Source organism: Hylobates moloch, unplaced genomic scaffold (genome assembly GCF_009828535.3).
Source record: "Hylobates moloch isolate HMO894 unplaced genomic scaffold, HMol_V3 SCAFFOLD_11, whole genome shotgun sequence".
NCBI classification, from domain to species: domain Eukaryota; kingdom Metazoa; phylum Chordata; class Mammalia; order Primates; family Hylobatidae; genus Hylobates; species Hylobates moloch.
In genome coordinates this window covers 14188818-14215719 of record NW_026652286.1, presented here as the reverse complement: position 1 = coordinate 14215719, position 26902 = coordinate 14188818, and the positions used below count along the sequence as shown (strand labels likewise).

At 46.9% G+C, this 26902-nt stretch overlaps 1 protein-coding gene across 5 annotated transcripts in view; it reads left to right on the top strand.

Moving 5' to 3' along the window:
• KIAA1549L (KIAA1549 like) overlaps positions 1-24907 on the top strand; it is a 307083-nt gene extending 282176 nt beyond the window's left edge. For 3 of the 5 annotated variants that reach the window (XM_032166306.2, XM_032166305.2, XM_032166308.2), the window contains 4 exons: positions 6379-6476; positions 9116-9264; positions 11285-11436; positions 18683-22411. In XM_032166306.2, the coding sequence (XP_032022197.1) occupies positions 6379-6476; positions 9116-9264; positions 11285-11436; positions 18683-18964 (681 nt within the window). In that variant the 3' untranslated portion in view covers positions 18965-22411. Of the gene's footprint in view, positions 1-6378; positions 6477-9115; positions 9265-11284; positions 11437-18682 lie in introns of all 5 variants that reach the window. The other 2 variants (XM_058446946.1, XM_032166307.2) reach the window with 1 other exon arrangement.
• The last annotated feature ends 1995 nt before the right edge of the window (positions 24908-26902 follow it).

Genomic DNA, 26902 nt, shown 5'->3' with positions numbered 1-26902 from the left:
CCGTTAGGGTAAAATTGGGAATTTTATGGTCTTTTTATCCTCCTCTCCTCATAAAAACAAACAACTCCCCCCAAGCCTTTGTTAATGATGAAATATGCAGATATGTCAGCTATGACTTTGATTCTGCCACAACACTTGGATTCAAGAAATGTTACATTTCTACATCTGTAGTTCCAGCTACTAGAAGGCTGAAGTTGGAGAATTGCTTGAGCCCAGGAGTTCGAGGCTGGCCTGGGCAACACAGCACAACCCCATCTCAAAAAAAAAGAAAGAAAGAAATGTTACATTTCTTGTGTTTCTCCAAATCAATTTGAATCTATTCTGAACTCCCATCTGGCCCAGGGCATGAGAGATTCAATGCCAGTTATTCTGGGGCTCCTTCCGCCTCTGGTTATACAAAAGTTGTTAGTGGTTTGATGAAGTGAGGACACCAGTAAGGAGAGGACCTACACCAGTCACTGTTGACAGTGCATGGTCCAGCTCGCAGGAGTCCTTGAAGGCAGGCCATTCTATCATAGCTGGGCAGACATGATTCTATCTATCTGGGCCAGATGGGGAATGGGGCTCTCTGCCTTGGAACGGCCCTAAGAAATCCTTCCCTGTAAGTCACCTATCTCTGGCAAATAAGTACCCTTATAAGCTTAGAAAAATCCTTATAGTGAGTAAAATCCACAGTTTGTACAGCAAGGCTGTATGAGAAGGGAGAGAGGGAAGGCGGGAGAGGAAGGCTGGAGAATCCTTATCTCAGCCCACAAACTCGGATGGGCAAGAAAAGTAACTCTCTTTATTTTTCTGTGATCTCCACGTGCCAGAAGCTCAGTCTCAGTTCAGGCTCTTCCTCTGTATTTTCTGGGGACCTACATGATGTTGGGTAGGGGGAAGGCTGCAGTATCTGGTCTCTGTTTGTCCTCATCTCACTACTCCAGCTGGTGTCCCTGAGAAGCCCTTGTTCCCACCTTTTCTCAGGTTGCCCGTCCAGGCAGAGCATAGCTGTATCCTCTTTCTCCTACTCAACACGCCCTCACCAGATTCTTCCCTTCCTTCCTTCCATGCTTGTGTGTGTTCAGGTGAGCTCACTCTGTCCCTTGCTCTATCATTCTCTTGCTCAAGCACACGTGCACACACACACACCTGCCCCTCTCCAGTGGCTTCTTTGCCACCACGCAGGACTGTTAAAGGCACTTCTGGTCTACTTCCATACCACCGTACCCTTCTTTTCCTGCATCCTGTGGAGGGAGGGGGAATTTTGTGCTGTTGCTGATTCCTGGCCTTTCCTAGAGGCAGACACAGGTCCCTTGTCTTTCAGATTCCCCAGATTTTGATGAGACTTATGTCCTTTCCTCCACTTCTTCCCCCAGGGTGAGATAGGACAGAGGGCCCCTTTTCCAGGCCCATTGGCATCTAACCTCTTGCTTCCTCTCTGGCTCTCCTCTCCTTCCTATCCACAGAGTGTAAATGTACCTCACTTCTTTGAAATCTCTTGTTTATGGCATCAAACTGAGTATTTTAGGACTTAGATATTCAAAGTCCTAGGTTCTTGCAATTTAGTAGCTTTCGCTTATGAAACTCTGATAAGAATAGTCGGGTGGATCATAAGGTCAGGAGTTCGAGACCAGCCTGGCCAACATGGTGAAACCCCATCTCTACTAAAAATACAAAAATTAGCCAGGCATGGTGGTGGGTACCTGTCATCCCAGCTACTCAGGAGGCTGAGGCAGGAGAATCGCTTGAACCTGGGAGGCAGAGGTTGCAGTGAGCCGAGATCACACCACTGCACTGCAGCCTGTGCAAGAGAGCAAGACTCTGTCTCAAAAAAGAAAAAAAAAAAAAAAAAAAAGAATTGGCTCTTGTGCCCTCCTCAGTCTTTTGTGCCTCCTTCCCTGGGGCAGGGAAAGGACCCTAAATTCGAAGAACTGTGGAGGAAAAATGACTACGATTACTGTTGAGCATCCCAAATCCTTTGGGACCTCTTTACCAGTCCCTCCAACCACAGGCTGTCCCCTGCAGCCTGTCACCCCTGTAGTGCCACCCTGGAGGTTTATCTTTACCAGATCCCTCCTCCTGGGTAAATGCACATGCACAGGAGGGGCCAGCATGCACTGGGGCTCGTCGGGGCTCCCTCTCCACTGAGAATGCTAGAGAGTATGGCGCTGACCCACTTCCCTCATCCCCTCCCGAGGGACACTCAGCACTGAAACTTCAAACAGACTGTGGTCCTCTCCTCCTCCCCCTCCCCCCCCCCCCCTTCCCTCCCTCCCCTCCCCTCCTTCCCTTCCTTCCTTCCTTCCTTCCTTCCTTCCTTCCTTCCTTCCTTCCTTCCATGTTACAATCAAACTTCTGAGCTCAAAGAGTGCTCTCTTCTAGTCACACACAGCCTCCTTCAGCCTCAGAGACCTGCAACCTGACTGCCTTCAGTCCTGAGTCTTCTATCTCCTTCCTAGCCAGAGGGCAGGGACCCCAAAAGACGGGGTCCTTAGGTGTTCCTCACAGCCAGCATCATGGCACTGGGAACTTGGAACCTGGCAACAGTTTCGTGCAATAGCTTCCAATGGATTCCTGTCACACAGCAGCCAGGAGAGAGCCAGATTCCAAATACACAAGACAGGAAACTAGAAGGCAAAGACAAGAGGACTTAGAACCAGGGGGAACGTGCACAGGAGTGGGTAGAAGACACCCTGGGGGAGGATTCCTTCAACCATGAGCACGTGGCACAGGCTGCCCCCTCTGTGTTTTATGTGGCTCCCGTGGCTGTCCTGGGGCCCTGAGGATACAGCCCAAAAGGGTCTGCCTGATCTCCTGTGCCATCTTGCTTTGTACCTGGCAAAATCTTCAAGAAGGGAATTCCCTTGCTGCTTGTCAGAAGTTCAGAATTTTTCATCAGTTCTCTTGGTGAACTGCTATAGGACATCCACAGGCATAGAAAGCCTTTTCTTGGCTGGGAAACTCTGCTGACTACAATATAAGCCTTCCAACAACCTGAGATAAAAATAGGTTGTCTATCTCCTCCACTGAATGGCATGAGAGGCCAGAAGAGAGAAGAGGGGCTGTAAATCTCATTTGTCTATTTTGGGAAAGAAGTGCCTCACTTGGTTTATTGATAATCATGGAGGGTAAAGCTGGAAGGACCTCCAGGACAAGGATTTGCTAACTGTCTGCAGAACCTCAGGGTTCAGGGAGGTCCTTAGGGGGTTATTAGACAGGTAAGTGAAGAGCCAAATTCACCAGGGCACCTCCTCCCCAACTTCAACTAGAGAAGCCTTGCTTTCATCTGTCTATGTATTAGGGTCTGCTGGAATGGTGTCTTGGCTAAAGAAACGTTTGGAAGCTTGTGAGATAGGCCAATGCCTTATTTTACAAGGAAAGCAAAATAAAACAAAACCAAAACAAGGTTCATAAAGGCTGAATGACATATCCAGAATAAGTGAATGGCTGAATCAAGATAACAGCCTGAGTTGCCTTACTCCTTGTTCACTCAGCATTCATTCAGAAAATAGGTAACATGGCTAGGTGCAAGACATTTTGCTTGGTAATGGGGGACTACTGTAATAAGACAGACATGGTTACTGCACTCCAAGGCATTTAGGATGTAGTGGAGCTGAAGATTTGGCTCCCTGAATGCTGCCTTAGCATACATTGTTTACTGATGCTCAAAAAAAAAAAAAAAATGGAAGTACAGCACAGCAACGTAGCTTTCCATATTGATTCAGTCAGTACTTCTGGATCTGGGCAGATGTTTTCTTTCATTCTTGTTCTAGAAAGATAGTATTGCTGACACACTTCTAGGTTGACGCCTGTCTGAGTACTTTGCTTTCCATGTCTGCTGGGTGCTAACGAGAAGCCATTTGTTAGTGTCATTGCCATCCCTTTGTAGGTGATATGCCTTTTGGGCTGCTTTTAAGATCTCTTTGCCTTTGGTATTGTTTCACTACAATGTATCTAGATGTGTGTTTTATTTTATTGATCCTACTTGGGATTATTAATTTACTTATCAGTTCTGGAAAATTCTTAGCCATTGCTGCTTCAAATACTGCCTTGCCTTTGTTTTCCTCCTTCTCTCCTTTGGGACTTTGGTTAGCTGCATGTTAGACCTGCCCATTCCATCCTCCATGTCTTGTATTTCTCTTTTATATTTTCTATCTTCTCAGCTCATTGTCTATCATTCTTAGTAATTTCCCCAATTCCATTTTCTAGTTTATTAATTCTCTATTTGTGATTAATCTATTATTTACTTCCTCTACCTTGAATGTTTTTATTTTAATAATCATGTTTCACTTCTGAAAGTTCTATTCTTTTTCAAATCTGCTGGATCATTTCTAATAGTATCTGTCTGGTCAATTATTATTATTATTATTATTATTTTTAGACGGAGTCTTGCTCTGTCGCCCAGGCTGGAGTGCAGTAGCATGATCTTGGCCCACTGCAACCCCGCCTCCTAGATTCAAGCGATTCTCCTGCCTCAGCCTCCCGAGTAGCTGGGATTACAGGCGCGCGCCACCATGCCCGGCTAATTTTTTGTATTTTTAGTAGAGATGGGGTTTCACCGTGTTAGCGAGGATGGTCTTGATCTCCTGACATTGTGATCTGCCCACCTCGGCCTCCCAAAGTGCTGGGATTACAGGCGTGAGCCACCGCACCCGGCCTGGTCAATTATTTCTTAAAAACATTTCTTAACATTGTTATTTTTTGTCTTGTGTCTGGAAATTCCGAACTCTAAAGTCCTTAAAGGTCTAAATCTTGTTTGTTTTTTCTACTCCCTTTAACTTCTCTTTTCTGGTGTGTTCATGGTCTTAGATCATGAGATCCACTTGCTTCATCTTAATCTGTGCTAATCCTGAGAGACTGCTTTAGGGATACTCTTCTCCAAAGAGCATGTACAATTGCTTCTGCCTGAGCTGGGAGCATTGCCATCCATCCTCCCTCCGTAGAAGGGACCAATGCTAGCCTCCTTTTGTGTTGGAGGTGAGTGCCTCAGGTTCAGCCACCTCACCTCATCCTGTTCCAAGGCTTGATCTCTTCATCAACTGTCAAGATGGCGTTTGTTTTCCAGGCCACTTCACCATTCATATTTGCTTACCTTCAGTATTTCCACCTCTGGTTTCAGCTCCTGGTTTTGTTTTAGTTTGCTGAGGTGTGGGGTAGGGGAATAGTCCCTTGGGATTTCCCTGACATCTTGCAGTTTCACACTGCATTAAAAAGTAGGTTTAATCCTGGACCTCGTTGTTATTGAGTGGGTTGGCCCTTATGAAGATGTAGTCTGCCATGATGCTGGAGGGAGAAGACTTCATTCAGTTGAAAGAATCCTGTTTGTGGATCCCCTGTGCTGCTGTTTTTTGTCCTGATACCTTCAGGTTTAAAATCCTGTCATCCTCCTCCTTGAGAGATCTGATGGGCAGAATACCTGAAGAAAGAAACGGATGAGAAGCACAAGTAAAGCTTTGTCTTCACAGAGAACATTTCTAGATTTTCTCTTGCTAAAGGAGGTTGTGGCCTGGCTCTTTCTAATCCTGTCTCTGTCTGTTTTGCTTTTATCCCCTCACATGTTGATAAAAGTCTTCACTTTTTTGGTGACAGTTCTAGTCTTTTATCTTTGAATAGCACTTTATAGATTGCAAAAGACACACATACACACACACACACACAGACTTACCTGATCTTCTCAGCAGCCCTCTGAGCAAGCATTGTTGTCCCCATTTCAGAAGAGGTCCAGAAAGGTCACCTGAGTTGCTGAAGGACCTAAAGTCTGTTCATCAGGACCTTCACACATACCTCTTCACTCCAAATCCATTGCTTTTCTCCACTAAACCTGCTCTCCCTTGAGAGAAAGTAAAACACAATCAACGATTCATCCATTTAATCATCTAATATTTATTGATCACCTGTTATATACCAGGCACTGTTCCAGGTATAAGGATGTCTCTGACAACAAAGCCCGTGCCCTTATTACACTCTAGTTGGTGGCAGATCATAAATAAACAAGCAACCATATAATGTCAGAGAGTGATCGTTGCCATGATGAAAAATAGATAAATGGGGCTCTAGGGGAGTCTGGGGCTGGATGAATGAAATGAAGTGTGGAGCCCTGGGAAGAACAGTGAGGAAGGCACCCAGGTGGAAGAAAAGCCCAAGGTGAGACAGAACTTGGCGTGTTCTGAGAACGGTTAGAGGGCCCTGTAAGTACAGTGGCCCCAGTGAGAGTGGTGGGAGGGGCAGTAGAAGAGATGGCTGGAAACATGTGAGGGAAGATCTTAGAAAAAAGTCTGAGTAAGGAGGCAGAGTCTGACCCTTGGAAGTTTGCTTCCTCCTCAAACAAGAAGAACCTGTGTGCTGATCCACCCTGGGTGTTAACAACTCTCCCTGTTTTGCTTGTCTCTTTCACAGGCTTATAGGTTTTCCCAGCTTCCTGAGATGGTCATGGGCTCACCGCCTCCACCCGTACCTCCCCGGACTGGTCCTGTGGCTGTCGCTTCTCTCAGGCGGTAACACATTCCTTTCTTTGTTTTGTTTGGAATATTTGGAAAAGGGTCAGTCCCTTGTACCCTGACCTGACAATAGCACCAGCAAATTTCCTTCATGCTCCACCCCATCCAGGGTGTGTCACCTGTACAGACAACCATGCACCTGTGGCATCCCAAGTACCATGAATGAACAGATCACCGTGCTTTTGTGCTTTTTAACCAGAAAGTTCTTGAGAATCCACAGTTGAAGAAGCCCAAGGTCAACTACCCCATACCTGGAAAGCCTCAGACCCTGACCTTGAACATCTAAAAATGACTCCAGCTCAGGCCACCACAACAGCTGCTACCAAAAGTCCGTTGGTTATTTAAGGGTAGTGTCTGAGAAGCCAGGGAGGGGCAGGCATGTCTGGGCACCCACCCCAACCCTTGACTTCCAAGAGGGAGAGATTAAAAACGTATGAAGTCAGATATCTCAATTGCAACACATATGTTAAGCATGTTCTTTGCTTTAGGAAAATCTAATGAGCACATGTTTTTAATAAGGAGGGACAAGAAGAACAAAAGTCCTGAGCACTGGGAAAGGCTAGAACTGTGCCCTGGGGTACACGTGGACCACTGCCCTGGCCTTCCTACTCCAGCTTCCCCCAACATACAGATCACATCCTATCTGTGAACCATGGGTCTGGGCTTTGTGAATGGGGAAGAAAAATAGAAGTTTCCCTCGGAATAGGAGGGACCCTGCTCTCATTGCCAGTGGTTTAGAATGCAGAGGGGCTTAGATGTCACCTCACCACCAGCCGAGCCTGGGTGGAAAGCAGCAGACCCTGACCTGCTGTGCAGCCCCAGCAATTGGCCTTGCCCCTCCAGCCCCTGTTTCTCTATCTGTAACATGAGCACAGGGGCCTAGATGATCTCAAAAGCTCCAGGATTCCCCAGAAAGGGGTCTCAGAATTGCTTATCGAGCAGAATTCAGAAATTTTCCCAGGAAGGGTTTTCTGAACAAGTAGCAGATGCCTGGAACAGCATGTGTGGGAAGCCAGGGCTGTGGGAACAAGCAAGCAGGGAGGGAGGGAGACCCCACCCTGATGAACGGTCACATCATACAGCCTCCACATTGGACCTTCCTAGGAGAGTAGCAACGGGCTTTTTGGTTACTCCTGAGAGTCCTCGGTTGGAGGGGCCTTATACCAGCAATTTGTGGGAGGTTTGCTGAAGGCCAGCATCAATTTCTTAACTCCTCTTTCAACCACCTGTCTCCTCCCAGGCCCTTCCACACCATTTGCTATCTTGCCACATATCGGGGTGGGGGGTGCACTGCCCTTTATATAAACTCAAAATTAGACCAAGAAGGAACCTTTGAGATGAGTTTGTCTACCCCTGTCATTGTACAGATGAGGAAACAGGCTTGGAAAGGGAACGTAGGCTGGGCACGGTGGCTCATGCCTGTAATCCCGGCACTTTGGGAGGCTGAGGCGGGTGGATCATTTGAGGCCAGGAGTTTGAGACCAGCCTGGACAATATGGTGAAACCCCGTCTCTACCAAAAATACAAAAATTAGGTGGGCGTACTGGCATGCACCTATAATCCCGGCTACTTGGGACGCTGAGGTGGGAGAATCGCTTGAACCCAGGAGGCAGAGGTTGCAGTGAGCCGAGGTGGTGCCACTGCACTCCAGCCTGGGTGACAGAGTGAGACCTTGTCTCAAAACAAAAAAATAAAAATAAACATAATGAAAGGGAAGGTAGTTGGAACCCAGACCTCTGCCTCCCGTGTTCTCCCTTGCTGTGGCTGTCATTTGCTCTGTGACAGCCACTGCTCAGCTCAGAGGGTGGCCCTGTGGGGGGCCAGACCTGCTGCAGCTGTCTTTGCCTCTTTCCCATTGGGCTAATTTTAGGGAAGCCTGAAGTCCCTCTGTGTAACTGCCTCAGGCAAGGAGTGATGCTTGTGAAGGAAAATGGTCTGTGGCTGAAGGACCCTTTGGAAAACCAGGAGATGCCCGCGTCTGCAGAGCCCAAGCTGCCCTCTTCTTAGACAGCCTTCTGAGCACTAAGTGGAAATAGGACGTGTTAAATGGGCTTGATTTTCTGATTGCCTGGGGACCAAAAAAAAGTTCTGTTAGAATGCCCACTGCTCCCTGGAGCAGCCCGAGCTTCTAAGTCTTGGGCTTCGTGCTTCCTGCCAGTTAGGAACAGGGAATGTGGCTCCCCAGCTGTCCCGGGTCCCCTTTCTGGTGTCGGTGAGAAGGGAGCAACCAGGCACTCCAGAGAGAGCCTTCCCATTGGCTGCTGATGATATCATCACCCCCTGGGTCGACCATCCCCAGCTAATACCCGAGGCTAATTGTTTTTCTTATTTTATGTGGAAATTAAATGTTCTACCACCCAGAGACATGAGAGCCACCCTTAGGGGAGAACTGACCTTGAACGTCTAAAAATGATTTCAGCTGAGGCCACCATGACAGCTGCTACAAGTCTGGGTGCCTCCTGCCCTGCTGGTGTCCCTAGAAGGCTGTTTGTTATCTGGGAATAAATCCAGTCCTGGGGACCTCATGAGGCTTGGAGGCAGCTGTCCATGCCCAAAGGTGACGGGCGCAGTCCTCCTGCTCGGGACGCCATCTGAGGTCTGGGACAGTGCTAACGCAGTCCCTCTGCCCCATCTAGATCCACCTCAGACATCGGCAGCAAGACCAGAATGTCCGAGTCTGCGGGGCCCGAGCCGGCCCAGCTGCACGACAGCGCCTCCTTCACGCAGATGTCCAGAGGCCCCGTGTCCGTGGCGCAGTTGGATCAGTCGGCTTTAAATTACTCAGGTGGGCAAGAGAAAAGCCCAAGTGTGCCCCCCACCACTGCTGCTGTGCCCTGTCCTCCCCCAAATCCCCAATTCCAATCTCCTTTCTACTACCACCCTCAGGAATCACAGCCACTGCATTTCTGGATCTGCTCGTAACTTCAGGAGCCCCAACTAAAAGAGCTGCTGGTTTTCTTTCTTTAAAAGATCTGAAATTGGGCAAAATCCCAAGTTATGCTAAAGTCAGCATGTATGTTAACATTTTGCCAGACTTCAGTTCAATTTTTTTAGTTTTATCTTTAAAGCATTCCAGATACAGCCATCCACCCCCATTTCATTCCCCTTCTCCCAAAAGGTGACCCCGGGCCTCAAGTGATAGGTTTTAATCCTTTGCCACATATGTATGTTTATATAACAGTATATATTAATGTTTAATGTATTTGAAATTTACATAAATGATATCATGGCATACATTTCTTTTTGTACTTTATTTAACAGTATTGTAAAAAATTTCTTCAGGTTGCTATACACATACTATATAGATCTAGTTCATTCATTTAAACTGCCATGTGGTATTCTGTGATAAGCAGTTTATACTTTTCTCTATTGATGGACATAATGGTAGTTTCCAGTTTTTTGCTATAACAAACAATGCTGAAATGAACATTGAGGTTTATACATGACGTAATTTGTTTCTCAGTTTATTCAAACCATACCTTTTAGGCTAAAACTGCAAGCACTCAGTTGCCAGCACTTAGTAAAGCATTCATGGTGTCTAGAAATTCCACCAGTGAGGTCCATTTCTTTTGGTTCTTTTTCTTGGCTCTTTAAAAATACACATTCTCCTGGGAGGAAAACACCTGACCACCAAGGTGTTATTTCCTCTTGCTGGCAGGTCAGGGGTGTTGGGATGGGGACGGGGGAGTTGGACCATCACTTCCGTAGAAAGCCAGGTCTGAGTCCCAGCAGATGATGCCCTTTCATTCTGACTGCGAGGGTGAGTGGGGCTGCATGGCAGGTGGAGGTCTGCTGCTCCCCCAACCCCTGGAGACCTTTGTCCCCTCATCCCCTAGCCAGGGCCAATCCCAGAGTCCTCCTCTGCTTCCCTAGCTTCCCCAGGCCTGGCCTAGTGGGCGGGATGCTGGCTGGGCCCACAACTCCCTCTTTAGGGGATGAGAAGAAGGGAAAAGTCCAGAGCACTACTAGTGCATGCTGCATTTGGTGAAGTTAGTTAGAAAAAGACTTTCCTTCCCCAGGTGAGTACAGACTCCACCCCAGGCAAAGGGAATACTGGCTGGACTTGAGCCCCACTTGGCCTCTAGGCCAGATGCTCTTGAGCAGTGTACCACCTGCCCAGCTGTGCACAGTGGCTCTAGAAGAGGTCCACAAAGAAAGAAGACCAGGTGGCCGGGCGCGGTGGCTCGCGTCTGTAATCCCAACACTTTGGGAGGCCGAGGCGGGCGGATCACGAAGTCAGGAGATCGAGACCACGGTGAAACCCCATCTGTACTAAAAATACAAAAAATTAGCCAGGCACGGTGGCGGGCGCTTGTAGTCCCAGCTACTCAGGAGGCTGAGGCAGGAGAGTGGCGTGAACCCAGGAGGAGGAGTTTGCAGTGAGCAGAGATCGCACCACTGCACTCCAGCCTGGGCGAGAGAGCAAGACTCCATCTCGAAAGAGAGAGAGAGAGAGAAGGAAAGAAAGAGAAGGAAAGGAAAGGGAAAGGGAAAGGAAAAAAAGAAAAGAGAAAGAAAAGGAAGAAGACCAGGTTTCCTCCACCACATCCCACCTGCCTCTGTTGCTACATCACCTGGGATCTTAGCCTTCATGGCCAGGTCCATGCACCTTAAATGCAACTAAATTCCCCAGCAAATGTTACAGCCCAGAGCAAGCTCCCCTCAGCTCAGACCTGATTTAATGAGACTTTCAAATCCAGCAGCCAGCCGGGGAGCCAGTGAAACTGACTTTATTTGGCTTTTGGGTGGCTGGATCCCCCAGACCAGCCTCTCTTAACCTCCCTCCTCCATTTCCTCCATGCCAGGTAATACGGTGCCAGCGGTGTTCGCCATCCCAGCTGCCAACAGACCTGGCTTCACCGGCTACTTCATCCCGACGCCTCCCTCATCCTATAGGAACCAGGCCTGGATGTCCTATGCAGGAGAGAATGAGCTCCCGAGCCAGTGGGCAGATTCGGTGAGACCCTTGCTCTTCACCTCATAAAACTTTACCTGCTTAACACACGCCACAAAGTAAATTAGATAAAAGGTTGAGACTGAAGGTTTTGTTATCTCAGCCTCCTCACAGTACCCGGATGACTAAAGTCAGCCATTTTAAAGGAGACAGACGGTGTGGTGAGGGGGGATGTCCCCTTGACAGAGGACCTTGAGACCTGCCTTCTAGTCCAGCTCCCACCTCTTCGTAGCAGGACAACCTTAATCAAGTGCATTTTTATAATAATAACTACCATTCGTTGAGTATTTTCTATCTACTAGACACCTTGTCAGATGTTTTGTTTATATTATTTAATCTTTATTACAATCTTATGTAGGTATTATTCCCATGATTACTCCCATCTTGCAGATGAGGAAATCAGGGCCGAGTCAGGGGATGCCACTTACCTAAGGCCACACAGCTAGGAAGGAAGTGCCAAGGACAGAATTCAAACCCACACCGGTCTGGCTCCAAAGCTTTTATTGAATTTGTTTTAGCATACAATTCTATAAAATTTTAGAAGAAATATCCGAAAATGAAGGATTAGAAACCCAAGACTGGGCTGGGTGCGGTGGCTTACGCCTGTAATCCCACCACTTTGGGAGGCTGAGGCGGGCAGGTCACCTGCCTTCAGGAGTGAGAGACGAGCCTGGCAAACATGGTGAAACCCCTTCTCTACTAAAACCACAAAAATCAGCTGGGCGCGATGGCGAGTGCCTGTCATTGTAGCTACCTGGGAAGCTGAAGCAGGAGAATCTCTTAAACCCAGGAGGCAGAGGTTGCAGTGAGCCAAGATCGCGCCACTCCACTCGCACCTGGGCGATAGAGCAAGACTCTGTCTCAAAAAAAAAAGAAACCCAAGACTGAATTATTACATTTATTAATTTTCCAGATGACCAAGGCTTACCCCTTTAATTTCCAAAACATTTAAAAATATATGCAGCTTGGCATAAAAATACTTCTGAAATGAATGCTACCTTCCCTCTCCTCCGTTAAAAGAGTATACAATGTAATTTGCCTTTTATGAATGATTCAATACCCTTATGATGCCTCATTATACTAAAATGGCATTCGTAGGATGAACTCTCATGGCTTGTAGGATTATTGACCTTATATTGTGAAATATCTCCAAACTACGATAATTTTTAGAGTTACTATCATGGCTCAATATATATTTTTTTTCTGACTTTGCTTCTAGTGGGCACTCAGTATTGCTGTTAATGTCCCCACATCTAGTAATATGCCCACCCTTAAGTGTGCTTTGCATCATGTGCCATTATCTGCAAATGAGGCTTATCTGTGCTCATTAGAATTGTTTGTAAACTTGGAGTAAATAAGCTCTAAGAGAGGAACTAGAGGTATCCCCTGCTGTTCAGTCTGTGAATCTGAATGTGGGACTTTATGGCATCTGTTTTTATTGTTTGGGGGCCTTTTTTGTGTCCTTTGTCATTCTCTGCTAGTCCATATGGCTGATATCACTGGATATGATTTGATCAATTCAGAGGTTATTGATTTTGTAATTCCACTTCATCTGAAAGTTATGCAGACTTTTCAGAAAGTAGATGATGTTTAACTTGAACTACTTAGTTCCCTTACGCCTTATGCCGTTGCCTGTCCCAGGCTGTCAACCCCGTGAAGGTGGAGAGTGCCTTACTTGCTTATTGCTGTACACCAGTGCTCAGAATTGTGCAGAGCAAGAGCTTCCCTTAATTCCCTTACGCCTGCAGCTTTGACAGTTCACCCGTTGTGTGGAGTGTAACCCTGGGCACCAACTGGAGTTGGTGAAAGTATTTTCCAAAACCTTGACCCCTGTGTTCAAGACACTTAAAATGATAATTTAGCCAGGCTTATAGCTACATCTAGATACCTTTGGGCTCATAATTGCCTTAAAGATGAAGAGAAAGGAACCAAGCAAATGGAAACGTAACCTTCCTGCCATGATAACTGTACTGGACCCTTCTGGGCTCATCTCGCAGTGTGAAGGAGAACCAATGTCCTATTAGTTGGTTTTAATTAAGAGGAAGATGATTGCTGCAGCCTAATTGGGCCTTTCCTGGAGCCCAATTATCACCTGCAATTAAGCAGGGAGGCGTGCCCATGAAAGGAGCAAGGTGAAACGGATGATTTATAGCATACGAAAATAAGTGCAGGAAGCTCAGAGAGACCAGTTGTCTGCTCGAAAAGGGTCCAGGAATAAAGCACACCTTCCACATCTATGTGAGAAAGCAAAGTCCCTCACCAGCATTTGGATGTCTGACCTTCCTGATCCCAGGAGCTAGCTTGGATAAAAATCACCTGGACCTGGGATAACAAATAGGTTTCATCCTTGGTGCCAGATGGAGAAGGATTGGGAGGGGCTTCCAGGCTCAGCAGGAAACTGTGCTGTGATAAAGTTGGTGATGTCTGCCATGGGCACTGGCTAGGGAAGTAGTAGTATTTGCCAGCCCTGAATTTCGGCAGGAAGGGCATGATGGCTCCAGCCTGCATCTACTATAAGGGAGGAAGAGTTTCTCATCTCATCGTCCCTGCTTCTGCCCTGCTGCTGAATACTGCCCTGAGGATACTCCAGTGGGATCAGGTATCCCTTGCCTGTCCCAGCCACCAGCACCAACAAGCTCGATACCATAGAGCTGAGGGGTCTCAAGAGTTGGACACTGGCTCTCTCAGCCACAGCAAGTACAGTTAGCTGAATTTGAAATGCAGGGAAAGGGAATGTGGTAGCTTCCTTCTCAAATATTTGACCCCAGCCAGTCATTCTTCAGTGATTTTCAAACTGTGCTCCTCAGAACCCCAGGTTCTGAGAGACTCCCTGCTCTTGCTCTGCACAATTCTGAGCACTGGAGTACAGCAATAAGCAAGGCAGGCACTCTCCACCTTCACGGAGTTGACAGCCTGAGACAGGCAATGGCATCAGGAGCAATAACTGTTACGCTGGAGAAAGTGCAAGGAAACGTTAACAGGGACCCCTAGGCTAATGTTGAGCTGGGAAAGGTCTCCTGGAAGAAAGGAAATTTGAGCTGAGATCTGAAATACGTACCCCATGTCCTGGGCTTGGTTCTTTGGTGAGCCCAATAACCTGTACCTTCCCAGCTCATGTGGCCCAAGGACTCAGACAGCCCAACTCTGGTTTTCCTCTAAGATACAAATGAAACATATCAGTCCTTGTATATAAAGACCCACGCTTAGCACCTGTGTGCCATTTTGTCTGTCCTTGCTGGGTCTTGTGGGGATATCCAAGTCCCAAGTTGTAACTTGGGACATCTATTCTGTTACTTCTTTCCTGGCTTGGGTCCTCATCAGTTCTCATCTGACCCATTGAGAAAGCCTTAGAACTTGTCTGCTCCCTGCCTCCAGTGGGTCCACCTCCAGGCGTCCTTTCCAAATACAGACTCCCCCTCTGCCTGACACCCATCTGTGGCTCCCAGCCCAGGCATCGGCCGCACACCTCAGGAACCTGCCTTCTCAGGAGGGATCACCGGAACATCCAGCAGGGAGGAGAGGGAGCTGCTTTCCTACCGCACATCCCCCATCTAGAGTTTCTGAGTCATCACCCATCCCACTGGTATGGTCTGAATGTTTGTGTCCCGCTCGATTCATATGTTGAAATCCTAACCCCCAAGGTGATGGTATTAGGACACGGGACCTTTGGGAGGTGATTAGGTCATGAGGGTGAACCCCCTAATGAATGGGATTAGTGCCCTTATAAGAGAGGCTTGAGAGAGACCCCTGACCTCTCCTGCCATGTGAGAGAATAGTGAAAAGACAGCTGATTCTGAACCAGAAAGTGGGCCCTCACCAGATGCAGAATCTGCCAGCACTTTGATCTCGGACTTTGCGGCCTCCAGAACTGTAAGAAAGAAATTTCTGTTGTTTATAAGCTCCCCAGCTTATGGTATTTCGGCATAGCAGCCAGAACAGACTAGGACTTCCTGCTCCATCCTCCCTCAGGAGCCAGATGAGCATTGCTATTAAGCATGGGAACTGGCTGTATTTCTCAGAAGTGTGACATTGAAAACGGGTGGATCAAACGGGACATGCAGACTCTGTAGCCTGATATTCAGCAGCTTATGAATCCAGCCCTGTCTGTCTTGCCTGAGCTCCTCCCTCACTAAACATACCCTCTCTGGTCAGCCTGAGGTCACTGATGCTCCCTGGGGACACTCTCTTCTTTGTACTGTTACGGGATCTTTGGGGTATCAGTTTTCTTTCTGGAAACCTCTGTGGCCGGTGCTGCTTTTGCCCGAGTTCTTGTCCTGGGTCCAGGAAGAATGAGGTATGCAGAACATGAAAAAGGAAGAATGAGGTATGCAGAACATGAAAGGTGAAGAAGGTGAAAAGGAGGTTTATTTAGTGTTAGAACAGCTCAGAGGAGACCCACAGTGTGTAGCTCCTCTCTGTAGGCAGATCATCCCATGGAGTGTTCAGCTCTCAGCAAAGAGGTGGCCCTGGAGAGGGTGGCTCCTCTCTGCCCACTGCTCATTCCACTGTCTGCTGCTCTCAGCAGAGAGGAGGCCCTGGAGAAGGTGTCTCCTCTCCACAGCAGCTTGTTCAGATGTCTCTGAAGCTCTCAGCAGGGAGGGTAGCTCCTCTCTGCTGCTGGTTGTCCCATAGTGTCTCTGTCCTCTGCCCTGCTCTGGCTGAGCCCAGAGCTTTTATAGACCTCAGAGTTGAGGAAATGTGTGCTGATTGGTCCGTGGGCGGGCCCAGAAGAGGTACCACGAGTCCCCACTCCAGCCTGAGGACTGGCAGGTGGCCCCCAACCTTCAGGCCCTCCCTGGCCTTCTGAAGGTAGGGCCTTATGGGAGACCCACCCTCTTCCGCCCAGGAGTCTGTCTGTCGGCCCCATCCCTTGCCATTCATGGCCCTTGGGGCTTGTCCCCAACCCCACTCAGAAATCAGAGCCACTATAGGGGGAAGAGAGAGGCCAGGCAGCAGAAGCAGACACCCCCGAGCCAGCAGGGAGGGGGGCACCTTCCCAAGATGCTAAGGATGCAGGCTGATGCCCAGTCTTGTGCCTGGGAGGGTGGCTGCAGCTGCACCCGGGGAGCTCCAGCCCCGCCGACTCAGACGGGGTGGGGTTCCAACTTGTCCCTGGCTCCTGCCTGCTCCATGGAGGGGGAAGCCCGGGTCTGCAGCTGTGGGTGGGGTGCTTGTAGCAGTACCCAGGGCAGATCTTGCCTGCTTCTGACCCCCTCCAAGACCACAGGGAGGCTCGAATCCACAGCACAATTTGGGTGGCTGTAGCCACACCCAGGAGGGCAAGGTGCCTGCCTGCTCCATAGAGCAGGAGGCCTGGGTCTACAGTCAGTCAGTCATGGTTTGGGTGGCTGCAGCAGCATCCAGGGAAGCTCCTGCTCCAATTCAGAAGGGGCGGGGCTCCCACTGGCTCTATGGGGTGTGCAGACCTAGCCACGCATCCCTGCTGCAGCCGGTGTGATGGCAGCAGCCTTTGCCATCAGTACTCCCATACATTTTGATTTGATGATTTACATTTGATTTTCCCTTTGCCCAGAATCCCCCTCCCACTGCATCTTCCTGGAGGGACCCTGTTCAACTTCCAAACTCACCTAAGCTGCCTAGTCCTCCCACACATACTTCATTCGCCACAGCACCCGGTGCCTCTGTTGTTCGTGGGTGCTTATTCTGTAGTGTTCCAATTAACATCATGGGGTATGTGGACTATCCTGAAACAGCATCCCTGTATGTGCCACTGTTTCTGTGGGAGAATCGACTCTAAATTCAAAATTACTTACTTGTCCTTATTCCTAGAAGTTTACATATTTTAAGCATAGGACTCTGTGTCTTCCACTTTTGATGAAGAGAGAAAAATGTTTCAAGAAACCAAAATCAATCCCAGATCCAAGACGTTGTAATGCAGTGATTAATTCCAGCCCTTAAAGCAGACAGACCTCTGCAAAGAGTGTCTTGGTAGCTTGTCGCCTTAGACTGCGGCACTCTTCAGTTTCCTCATCTGCAAGGTAAGGATAACAATACCGACCTCCTAGCTTATTGCTTTGAGAACTAAATGAGATAATGTGTGGAAAACCCTTAGCACAGGGCTCAGTCGATGTTATTATTAATAAACCCCTGGGCTCCTCTGGGGTCCATAAACAGTTCTGTTTGTTGGATTGTACTTATATGAATAAGGCAACTAAGTGCTGGGCATGGTGGTACCCACCTGTAGTCCCAGCTACTCAGGAGGCTGAGGCAGGAGGATGCTCGAGCCCCAGAGTTCAAGACTGCAGTGAGCTATGATTGTAGCACTGCACTACAGCCTGGATGACAGAGTGAGACATCATCACTAAAAATAATAATAGTAATAAAAATAAGGTAGCCAGGTAGATTCAAATATAGACTCAGATGTATATATTCCTAAGGTTTTTCAGCAAAGTTAAAAACACCTATTTAGGCCGGGCGTGGTGGCTCACGCCTGTAATCCCAGCACTTTGGGAGGCCGAGGCGGGCGGATCACGAGGTCAGGAGATCGAGACCACGGTGAAACCCCGTCTCTACTAAAAATACAAAAAATTAGCCGGGCGTGGTGGCGGGCGCCTGTAGTCCCAGCTACTCGGAGAGGCTGAGGCAGGGGAATGGCGTGAACCCAGGAGGCGGAGCTTGCGGTGAGCCGAGATTGCGCCACTGCACTCCAGCCTGGGCGACAGAGCGAGACTCCGTCTCAAAAAAATAAAATAAAATAAAAACACCTATTTAATTCATCCAAATAGTATATCCAGTGAGTCCAAATTACTTTTTTTTTTTTTTTTTGAGACGGAGTCTCACTCTGTTGCCCAGGCTGGAGTGCAGGTGGTGCAATCTCAGCTCATTGCAGCCTCTGCATCCCGGGTTCAGGTGACTCTCCTGCTTTAGCCTCCCAAGTAGCTGGGACTACAGGAGCATGCCACCATGCCTGGTTAATTTTTTTTGTATTTTTAGTAGATTAGGGGTTTCACCATTTTAGCCAGGATGGTCTCGATCTCCTGACCTCATGATCCGTCCAACTCAGACTTCCAAAGTGCTGGGATTACAGGCGTGAGCCACCGAAATTACCTATTTTCTAAACAAACTGACTCTGAGTTTTGTATCTATACAATGGTATGTGGCTTCCATTTTCTTCTAAGTTCTCTTCCATGTCCTCAGCCCCCTCCTGCTTCCAGTGTCAAGTGTGTCCTGTGACTTGAGCTCCTTCCTCATGCCAGGCCCTGTCCTTCTCTCCCCACGCCCTCTGCAGGTGCCCCTCCCAGGGTACATCGAGGCCTACCCCCGATCACGGTACCCACAGAGCTCTCCCTCCAGGCTTCCTCGCCAGTACAGCCAGCCATCCAACCTGCACCCCAGCCTGGAGCAGGCCCCGGCGCCCTCCGCAGCGGCCTCGCAGCAGAGCCTGGCAGAAAACGACCCGTCTGACGCTCCCCTGACCAACATCTCCACTGCGGCCCTCGTGAAGGCCATCCGGGAGGAGGTGGCCAAGCTGGCCAAAAAACAGACAGACATGTTTGAGTTCCAGGTCTAACGCCTTAGCCCCGTGGGACTCTGGACTTCCGAACTCTGAGGACACAGCCTTTGGGCTTCCCATGCCTACGTGTTAGGACTTTGAGACATAGCAATGGGTGAGTCTTTCTCACCCTCCATTTCTGAAAAGGTGAACTAGGGGGCTTCTGGGAACAGGAAACTCTTGAACGACTGGATTCTTGGCTCATCCAACTGATTGTGGGTCAGGAAGTCCCTGCTTGGGGCCTTATGTTTGATATTCTCTCGTGTCAAATGTTTGAACTGTGGGCATATTCCCTATGGAAGCTTAGTCACGAGAGGCACTAGCTAATCTACAGATTCCTATCCAATGCCACATTTTAATAAATCACCGGAAACGGGAGAGTGTAGCTCTTATCTTCGGTGACCTCTGCATGTTAACTCTGTTTCTGTGTTAAAGGCAATGCAGGAGTGTGGATTAAGCACCAGACTGTATTCTCATTCGACCATGACCGTGCGCATTAAAATCAGTTTGTAAGGGAGACACTGACTCCAGCCAAGAAACCTGAGCCCCTTTTTTTAGGTTCATATTCAAAGTCAAATGAACTGGATGAAAGGCAGTACCAATGGCTGTGCCTATAAATAGACCTGATTCTTTGTTTCCCTCCTCAATTAAACAAAGGCCAAGAAAGAGAGAAGATGAGAGGGAATGGTGGACTTGTGTTGACAGATTTTTCAAAAGGTGTTGCCGTTTTGGAACTAAAAGTCCCCTGCGAGTTAGGATCTAACTGAAAGAGAATCGGTGCTAAGAGCTTTTAGGATCCTACAAAAGAAATGCAGTTATCTGTGAAGGATTTTCTTTGCCCTGCTTTGAAGGTGGCCTGAGAATGGAGCTTCTCTTTTTCTTGGGATAATAGATACATCAACTTTTACAAGAAAATCTCTGTCTCTTCAACAATGATGTCCAGTGTGTGCTGCTGAGTGGTACAAAAGGAAATGGTACTTGATTCCTGTTAGAAACAGGAGTGGTAGAACCACAGCCTTCCCAGGCCGCAGCCTCTGTTTATAGAAGCTTCTGAATGTAGAAAAGCTGTTGAATTTCATTTAAACGTAAATAACCTTTTAAAAAACGTATGGAGTTAGCCAGTGCCCCCGAGTTAATGGATATAGGAAGACATTTGCTGAAATGGTAGGGTGGCCACTTTGTGACCATGATGTTGCAGGTCGTCCTCCCTGGCATGGCGAGTTGGCTTCCAGAGCTGTGGGTAGAGGACATCGCCTCACAGCACTGAGGCACCAGCCACTGCCTACCCATCAATGCAAGCAAAACAGCTACTGACTTTGTGTAGCAGGTAGATTGGGGACTCTGGTTCCCTCGCCAAGTGTGACAGCCTGTGCAGTGTTGGGGGCTTACCTGGTATCTGTTGGAGAATGAGATCCTGTCCTGCTTTCACCCATGACCCATCTAGCTTCAGCTGTATCCATTTTCTTCTGAGCCCATCTTTCCATTGTCCTCAACGAGTTTCTTTGGTCTTTACTGAAAGGAGATGGTAGAAATTTAAAAGTTGAGAGAAGACTAGAAATGGAACTGATAAGAAGGGGAGGTTCAAACTGTCAATGCACAGACTTTACAAAGAAGTTGTTTATATTTTCCAATGGCAAATTGCCCTTTCTGGAATGTTCAGAGATGATGTGTCATGGAACCTTCAAACAAGTCTCTTGTTCGGATGATAATAGGTAGTGTCCTTTTAGTATGCTGGTTGATCTTTCATAGTATTAGTGTTTTGTTACTTAAAAAGGAAATCAGCTATAAATAAAATGTATTTTTGTAATTCCCGTGTGTATATATGGTATATTTCTATCAATGGCCAGTCATTGTAGTCCAAAACCTAAATCAGTTTGCAAAACACTGTGGACAGTGCGAGATTTTATTGACAGGTTAACACAATGCCTACGTCTATCCACATAGGCATTCAATGCACTTGAATGAACAAAGAGCCAAAGAAACTCAGCCTTTTCATGCAAATGGTATGAGTCTGATAAAATCAGCTACATTGTCCTGCTTTATCAATAATAATATTTCATTAGTGCAATGATATCAACCAGTACTTTGTCTACTTGGTAAATGCCTGGAAATACTGTATGTGAAAATGACGTTTCAAGACCTTACTGTAATTGAAATATATGTAAATGTTTCAGAAGACAGTGTCTGGAATTTGGATGTTTCAATGACTTACAGAGACTGAGTCTACAGTTTGCAGAGCTATGGCTCCAGAGCGCTAAGAGGATGGAGTCACAAATCACTGTGGTCTTTACAGAGTCCCAGGAAATAGTGAGTCAACTGAGACGACTAAAAAGATAGCATGCTAAATCAGATACTGTCTTAAACTAGACACCATGGGTTCAAGAATAGTATTAATAGAGAGAGAGAGGAAAACCTTAAGGTGGAAAGAAATCAGTCTGTTCATGTTTTCCCACTCATGGGGAGACAAAGCCACCCTGGTCAGATTTTCTGTGACTGAGATGTGGTCCCTTCCCTGAAGAATCTCCTAACCTTATAGAGGTGACAGATAGATACCTGGACAGATGACTCTAAGAGATGGTCAAATGTGCCTCAAAGAATTGAAATAGGGTTCCCAGAGAGCCCGAGGAGGCAGCAATAAACAAACACCCTGTTCATCAGAACCCTCTAGATAGTCGCAGAAGCCACAAAGGACCTTGGTTGACCTTGGAGGAGGAAGCAGAAGTACCAAGAAGTGGAGTGACCAGCCCAGTGATTCAGTCCCAACCTCCTGGTTCACGAACCTGCTTGCTTTCCATCTCACCATGTGGCCTGCAGGCTTGTCAGTAACACATTTCTTTAACTGTGCCTAGAGGTTTAAAAACAAGATAAAGGTCACATGAAGAACTCCATAATGTTCTTGCCAAGAAAAAAGATGATTGAGTATATAACGAACTTCAGATACAGTGTATAGAGGATGATGCATTTGTGGCATAATAAATAGTTTTCAGTGCTGGTTTTGATAAGAGTTTTCTGCATTCATGAAAAAGAAATGCATTTTGGCTTTTTCCAGAGAGAGTACCATCAAGGAAACGGAGACCTCAACTGCTGTTCTAGACTGTGGGGGTGCATTCCTGTCTCAGCACCAAGGATCCCAACAGGCAGGCAGGGAGGCCCTTGACTTTGTGTCACTGTGAGGCAGCAGAGTCCATGCTCTGCATCAGGGGAGGTGCAGTAAAGGTCCATTGTGTGGCTTGAGACCTATGATCTGAGGCTTGTGCATAATAAGATGGCAGCTGTTACCTACAGAGCAAGGAGTTTCCTCTTTCAGGGTAGATTATGTAAGAATCAATTCCCTAGTCCCGGGAGAAGTTTTATTGTGAGTTTGTTAATTTAAGAACTCAACAGAAGGACATGTAATGTCCGAGTAATCTTGATGGAAGAAAGGAAATAGATCTGTGATTAAAACACACACACACACACACACACACACACACACACACACACAACTTCGGAGAGAGAATGTAGAATGGAAGAGGTGAGGAATTTAACTAATAGCGATGCTTTTTCTAACAGGCAGAAATTAGAGAAATGGATCAAAAGATTTAAACATTGATGACATATAAACGAGTTTCCTTTTTTTCTACATAGCACACAGGTGCTCAACATTTAATGAATAATATAACAGATATTGTCTTAAAAGTTTGAAAACAGGATTTGTACTTAATCCTAAATTCCTCCTATCACACACCAGAAAATAATTTGGATTTTATTTACAAACTACATCCAAATACTCTTAAGGAAAGAGCGTCATTTAGCTTGGAGTAGGGACTGACTGGGGTCTAAGTGTTGGAAATTAAATTCTGCCATTTAGTCCAACCTCGAAGGTGTTCCAGGCAAGGAGCTTTGCAAGGACTAGAAACCCTTTCACACTTGGTCAAGTGCAGGCGTTGGCCGAAAGAATAGAGGGACATTTCACAAACACAGAACACAGCTTCCCTACAGGAAAGGGATGGAGCCAGCTACCTTTGCCCTTGCTCTCATGTTCTCTGTCCTCATGGACTTTCTTCTCTGTTTCCCTCTGCCTATCTACCTGGTTCTCTTGCTTCTCCTGGCCAACCAGCTTTCTCATTAGTGCATATGTAGCTGAAAAATCCACCCCCTCAGAACTCACTCCACACAACCTTTCCTTTTCAGTATCCACCACTCTCTGACTAGCATCTCTGTGACCCCTAAGGCAAATTTTTGAGGATCTGATTGATTGGTTTAGTTCATCTGCCTATGGGTGAGCCACCCTGGGGTCAGGTGCCTGTCCAATCAGCTGTTACCAAGGAGGCAGGGCCGTGTCATTTAAGCATGGCCCCATGGACTGACCCTTTCAGCAGGGACTTTTATTGGGGGCTGGTACCCAGAAGAAGGAGCATGAGTGGGCAAGACCTTCACAAAGAACCTACTACACACTGGAACTGACTAGTACTCCTGGGATGCCATGCCACGCAGCAGCCAGCACTCGGAGAGCAGTCCCCTGGATACCACCACAGAGAGAAAAGGGGCATCTTCACTTGCACATCAGGTGAGGGTGCACACACTTGAAACTCTGCTAGACTGGCCAGAGCTGCCCCAGCCACTTCTCACCCCACCACCAGTTATTGATACAGCCGCTGGGTCTAAGAAGCGATTTCTGAACAAGGCCCAGTTAGCACAATGTCTTGCTCAGCAGACAATAAATACTTGTAAATTGAATTGCATGATCTTAGCTCAGGTGCTATTAATGTGGCTCAGGGCCACACACTTGCATGGATGAGAAAACCAATGAGCCCCTCAACAGAGTCTTTTGAAACAAAATTGGTTTCAAGTGAAACTTACATTATTTTGGCTTTGACCTTCTGAATATAATAACTTAGTGTCCTGAGAATTGAAAGGCCTCTTGATTTCTTAGGTGAACTGTTACAGAATCCTAGCCTATGGTAAATGCTAAAATGTAAGGTGTTTCTGAAAAGGAATATTTAGGAAATATAATTGTGCCACAAACACATTACTTGAGAAGATATGCAGTTGCTCTGATTCTGCAGGTTAAAAAAAAAAATGGGAAGTTTGTGATATGGCAGAATCTGTCTCCATTGGTCAAACCATACTTCAATGAGAGCCATTATAAATGAAATCTAAAAATTGATCATTTTCATTCTCTGACCTTGGTCAGACTTTTGCAAATTATGGATAGAGGCCATCAACATATTTTACATAAATTACTGTGGCCTCATCTTATTTCTCCTCATTTCTTCCTTATGTTTAAACATGCCCCCATCTCACACACAAACTGAGTAGAGAAAAGATTTGTATCAAACAGAATCAGAGGCATCTGAATGGACTGGAAATTGTGAAAAAGGTATAAATATCCTAGACCTTGATCAACTCACTTTAAACTGGTCTCTGATTCCTCATCTGTCAAATGGGTATAAGACCCTCTGTACTTCCCATGGTGATTTTGAGGAGCACATGCATAATGTATCTGAAAATGTTTGACAAGCACTTGAAGGCATTCTTACTAAATTATTTTGTAATTCAGTTTTATCCAGGAAAATATTTTAGCTCCTCGTATCTGCTGAATTAATTTATACAGTCACATGTTCCATGACACAATGTTTTGCCAAGGAAAAATAAATTCCTAAATTTGAAATTGCCCACAAGATCTAGCCTCATCTGGAGTTGCTGTTATTGTCATTGTTGTCTATGATGAGGATATGTAAGTACTTGTACATGTGCTTTAACTCTGGGTGAAAACCCCGACCAGTGAGTCTTTAAAACCATATTAGACACATTGGGCAAAGTACTGAGCAGAAGCTTTGAATGTAGCTGTTGTTATTTTAATGCTTTGCTTTCTAATGAACTTTGTACGTCCTTAGCCTCTGCCGGGAACAGAGTGTTCATATGCTGTTAGAATTTTTTATTGTAAAATAAAATGACAAAGGCTTTCATACCCCAAAACCTGCCTGTTTGTCATTCTACCTCCTGCAGATGGTGAGATGGAATCCCTTTCACAAGCCAGTCACAAAACAGTGCCTGTTGGGAGTTGCTAAAGAGCCATTCCAGTCCTGGAGGACCCAGTGTGGTCTCAGGAGCCATCCCAGCTTGGGTGATGAGCTCATGGGCCAAAAAAATGCTCACCCCTGGCCATCCACAGGCCTCAGAGAAGCAGTTTCAGCCTACCCATGACTTAGCAGCTAAAGAAAGATGTATTCCTGGGGCCAACGGGACCCAAGGGAGAAGAAGCCAATGTCCGCTTAGGTGCCCTTCTCAGAGCATAAGGAAGTCTCATCCAGGTCAGTGGCTCCCAAGGAGTCCAAGAATGACAGTGGTATGGGACATCAGCTCCCCAGACCACCCATCTGTTCTACCCTATGTGAGTCCCAGCAGTCCTGATGCCTGCCTTATGTTCAGCCCTATCCAGAGAACATATGTGGTGCCGCCTGCTCTGCCCTCTGGCTTCTGCCTATTGGACAGGAGAGACATCGACCCAGGAGCCACAAGCTCACAGGCAGACCAGCCACAAAAATGTGGCTCAGCACATGGGCTAGGCCAACTGGATTCTCTCTCTAGGAAACACCAAGAGACAGAGTCTGTTATCAGTAGATGTTGAAATTGGGTGGTCAAATCTCAGAGAGGCCATCATGGACCATATTCAAAGCAAAGTTCTTAGAAGGCAGAATATTGAGTAAGAAGTGGCCTTGAGGCCAAGGAGATTTCAAAGGTAAGAAAGCCTGTCTCTTGTAATGAAAACAGACAAACCAACGAATTTCTGAGGCATCCCTGTGCCCTGGTGGTCAGTCACAACCCTGGGACTTTTATGGATCCATTGAGCTTGGGCAGCAAGATGGCGCTGCTTCTCACGGAAGCCTAATTTGCCCCAGTTCTCTGCATGTACTTAGAAAGTACTTAAGAGACTAGAGGAGCAATTTTTTTACTCCACTCTCTGCTTCTCTGTAAAGAGGGCTCAAATATGCACAAAAGACATTTCCAAAGCCACTATCTTGCTACAGTGAGAAATAAACTTGGAGCCCCTTATAAAATGCTTTTTGTGAGGCTCACCATGGGGTGAAGGCCATTGCAGAGAATAGTACAAGTAGGTCCAAGAACTGATGGGTTCCCTGCTCTTCCATTTTTTTTCCTTCCTCCTGGACCCTGGTTGCTCTTGGCTTTCAAGGCAAATGAAATAATCAAGTAAAAGGAAATGGTGGTGCCTACGTCAGTACCAGGAGTAGGAGGCAGACACAGGCACAGGAAGCTGGAAAAGGCATATTGCAAACCCAGCTTTGCCTTGCTGAGTCTCCATCATAAATAGGAGAACATACTTCTTCCAAAGGACATTCTGTAGACTTCCAAGTAAATGTCATGCATCCAACTCATGAGCTCTGCTGGCCACTAGAAACCAGAAAGAATGTGCCTACGAAGGAGTGTGGAACCAAGTAATGGAAACATCGTTGAGGGTCAACCACTGGTAAAATGTACACGGATGAGTAGTAGGTGCTACAGACTGCATGTTTGTGTCACCCCCACTCCCCAGTTCATGTCTTAAAACCTAATCCCCAATGTGAAGGTATCTGGGGCCTTTGGGAGGTGATTAGGTCATGAACCTTCATTAATGAGATTAGTGCTGTTATATGTAATAAAGGCCCCAAAGAGACCCCTCATCTCTTCTGCCATCTGTGAACCAGGAAGCGGGTCCTCACAGACACCAAATCTGCTGGTACCTTGAATTTGGAGTTCCCAGATTAGAACTGTGAGAAATAAGTTACCATCCAGTTTATGGTATTTTGTTACAGCAGCCTGAACAGACTAAGTAAGAAACAATTGCTTTGAGTCTCTCTGTAACCACTTGGAGGTATGGTTATGATCAACACTGGCTTGCACAGTTCGGCACTTCATTTTTAACATTTCAGTGTTAATATTTGCACATGCACAAATTCACATTTGGGGAGAGGT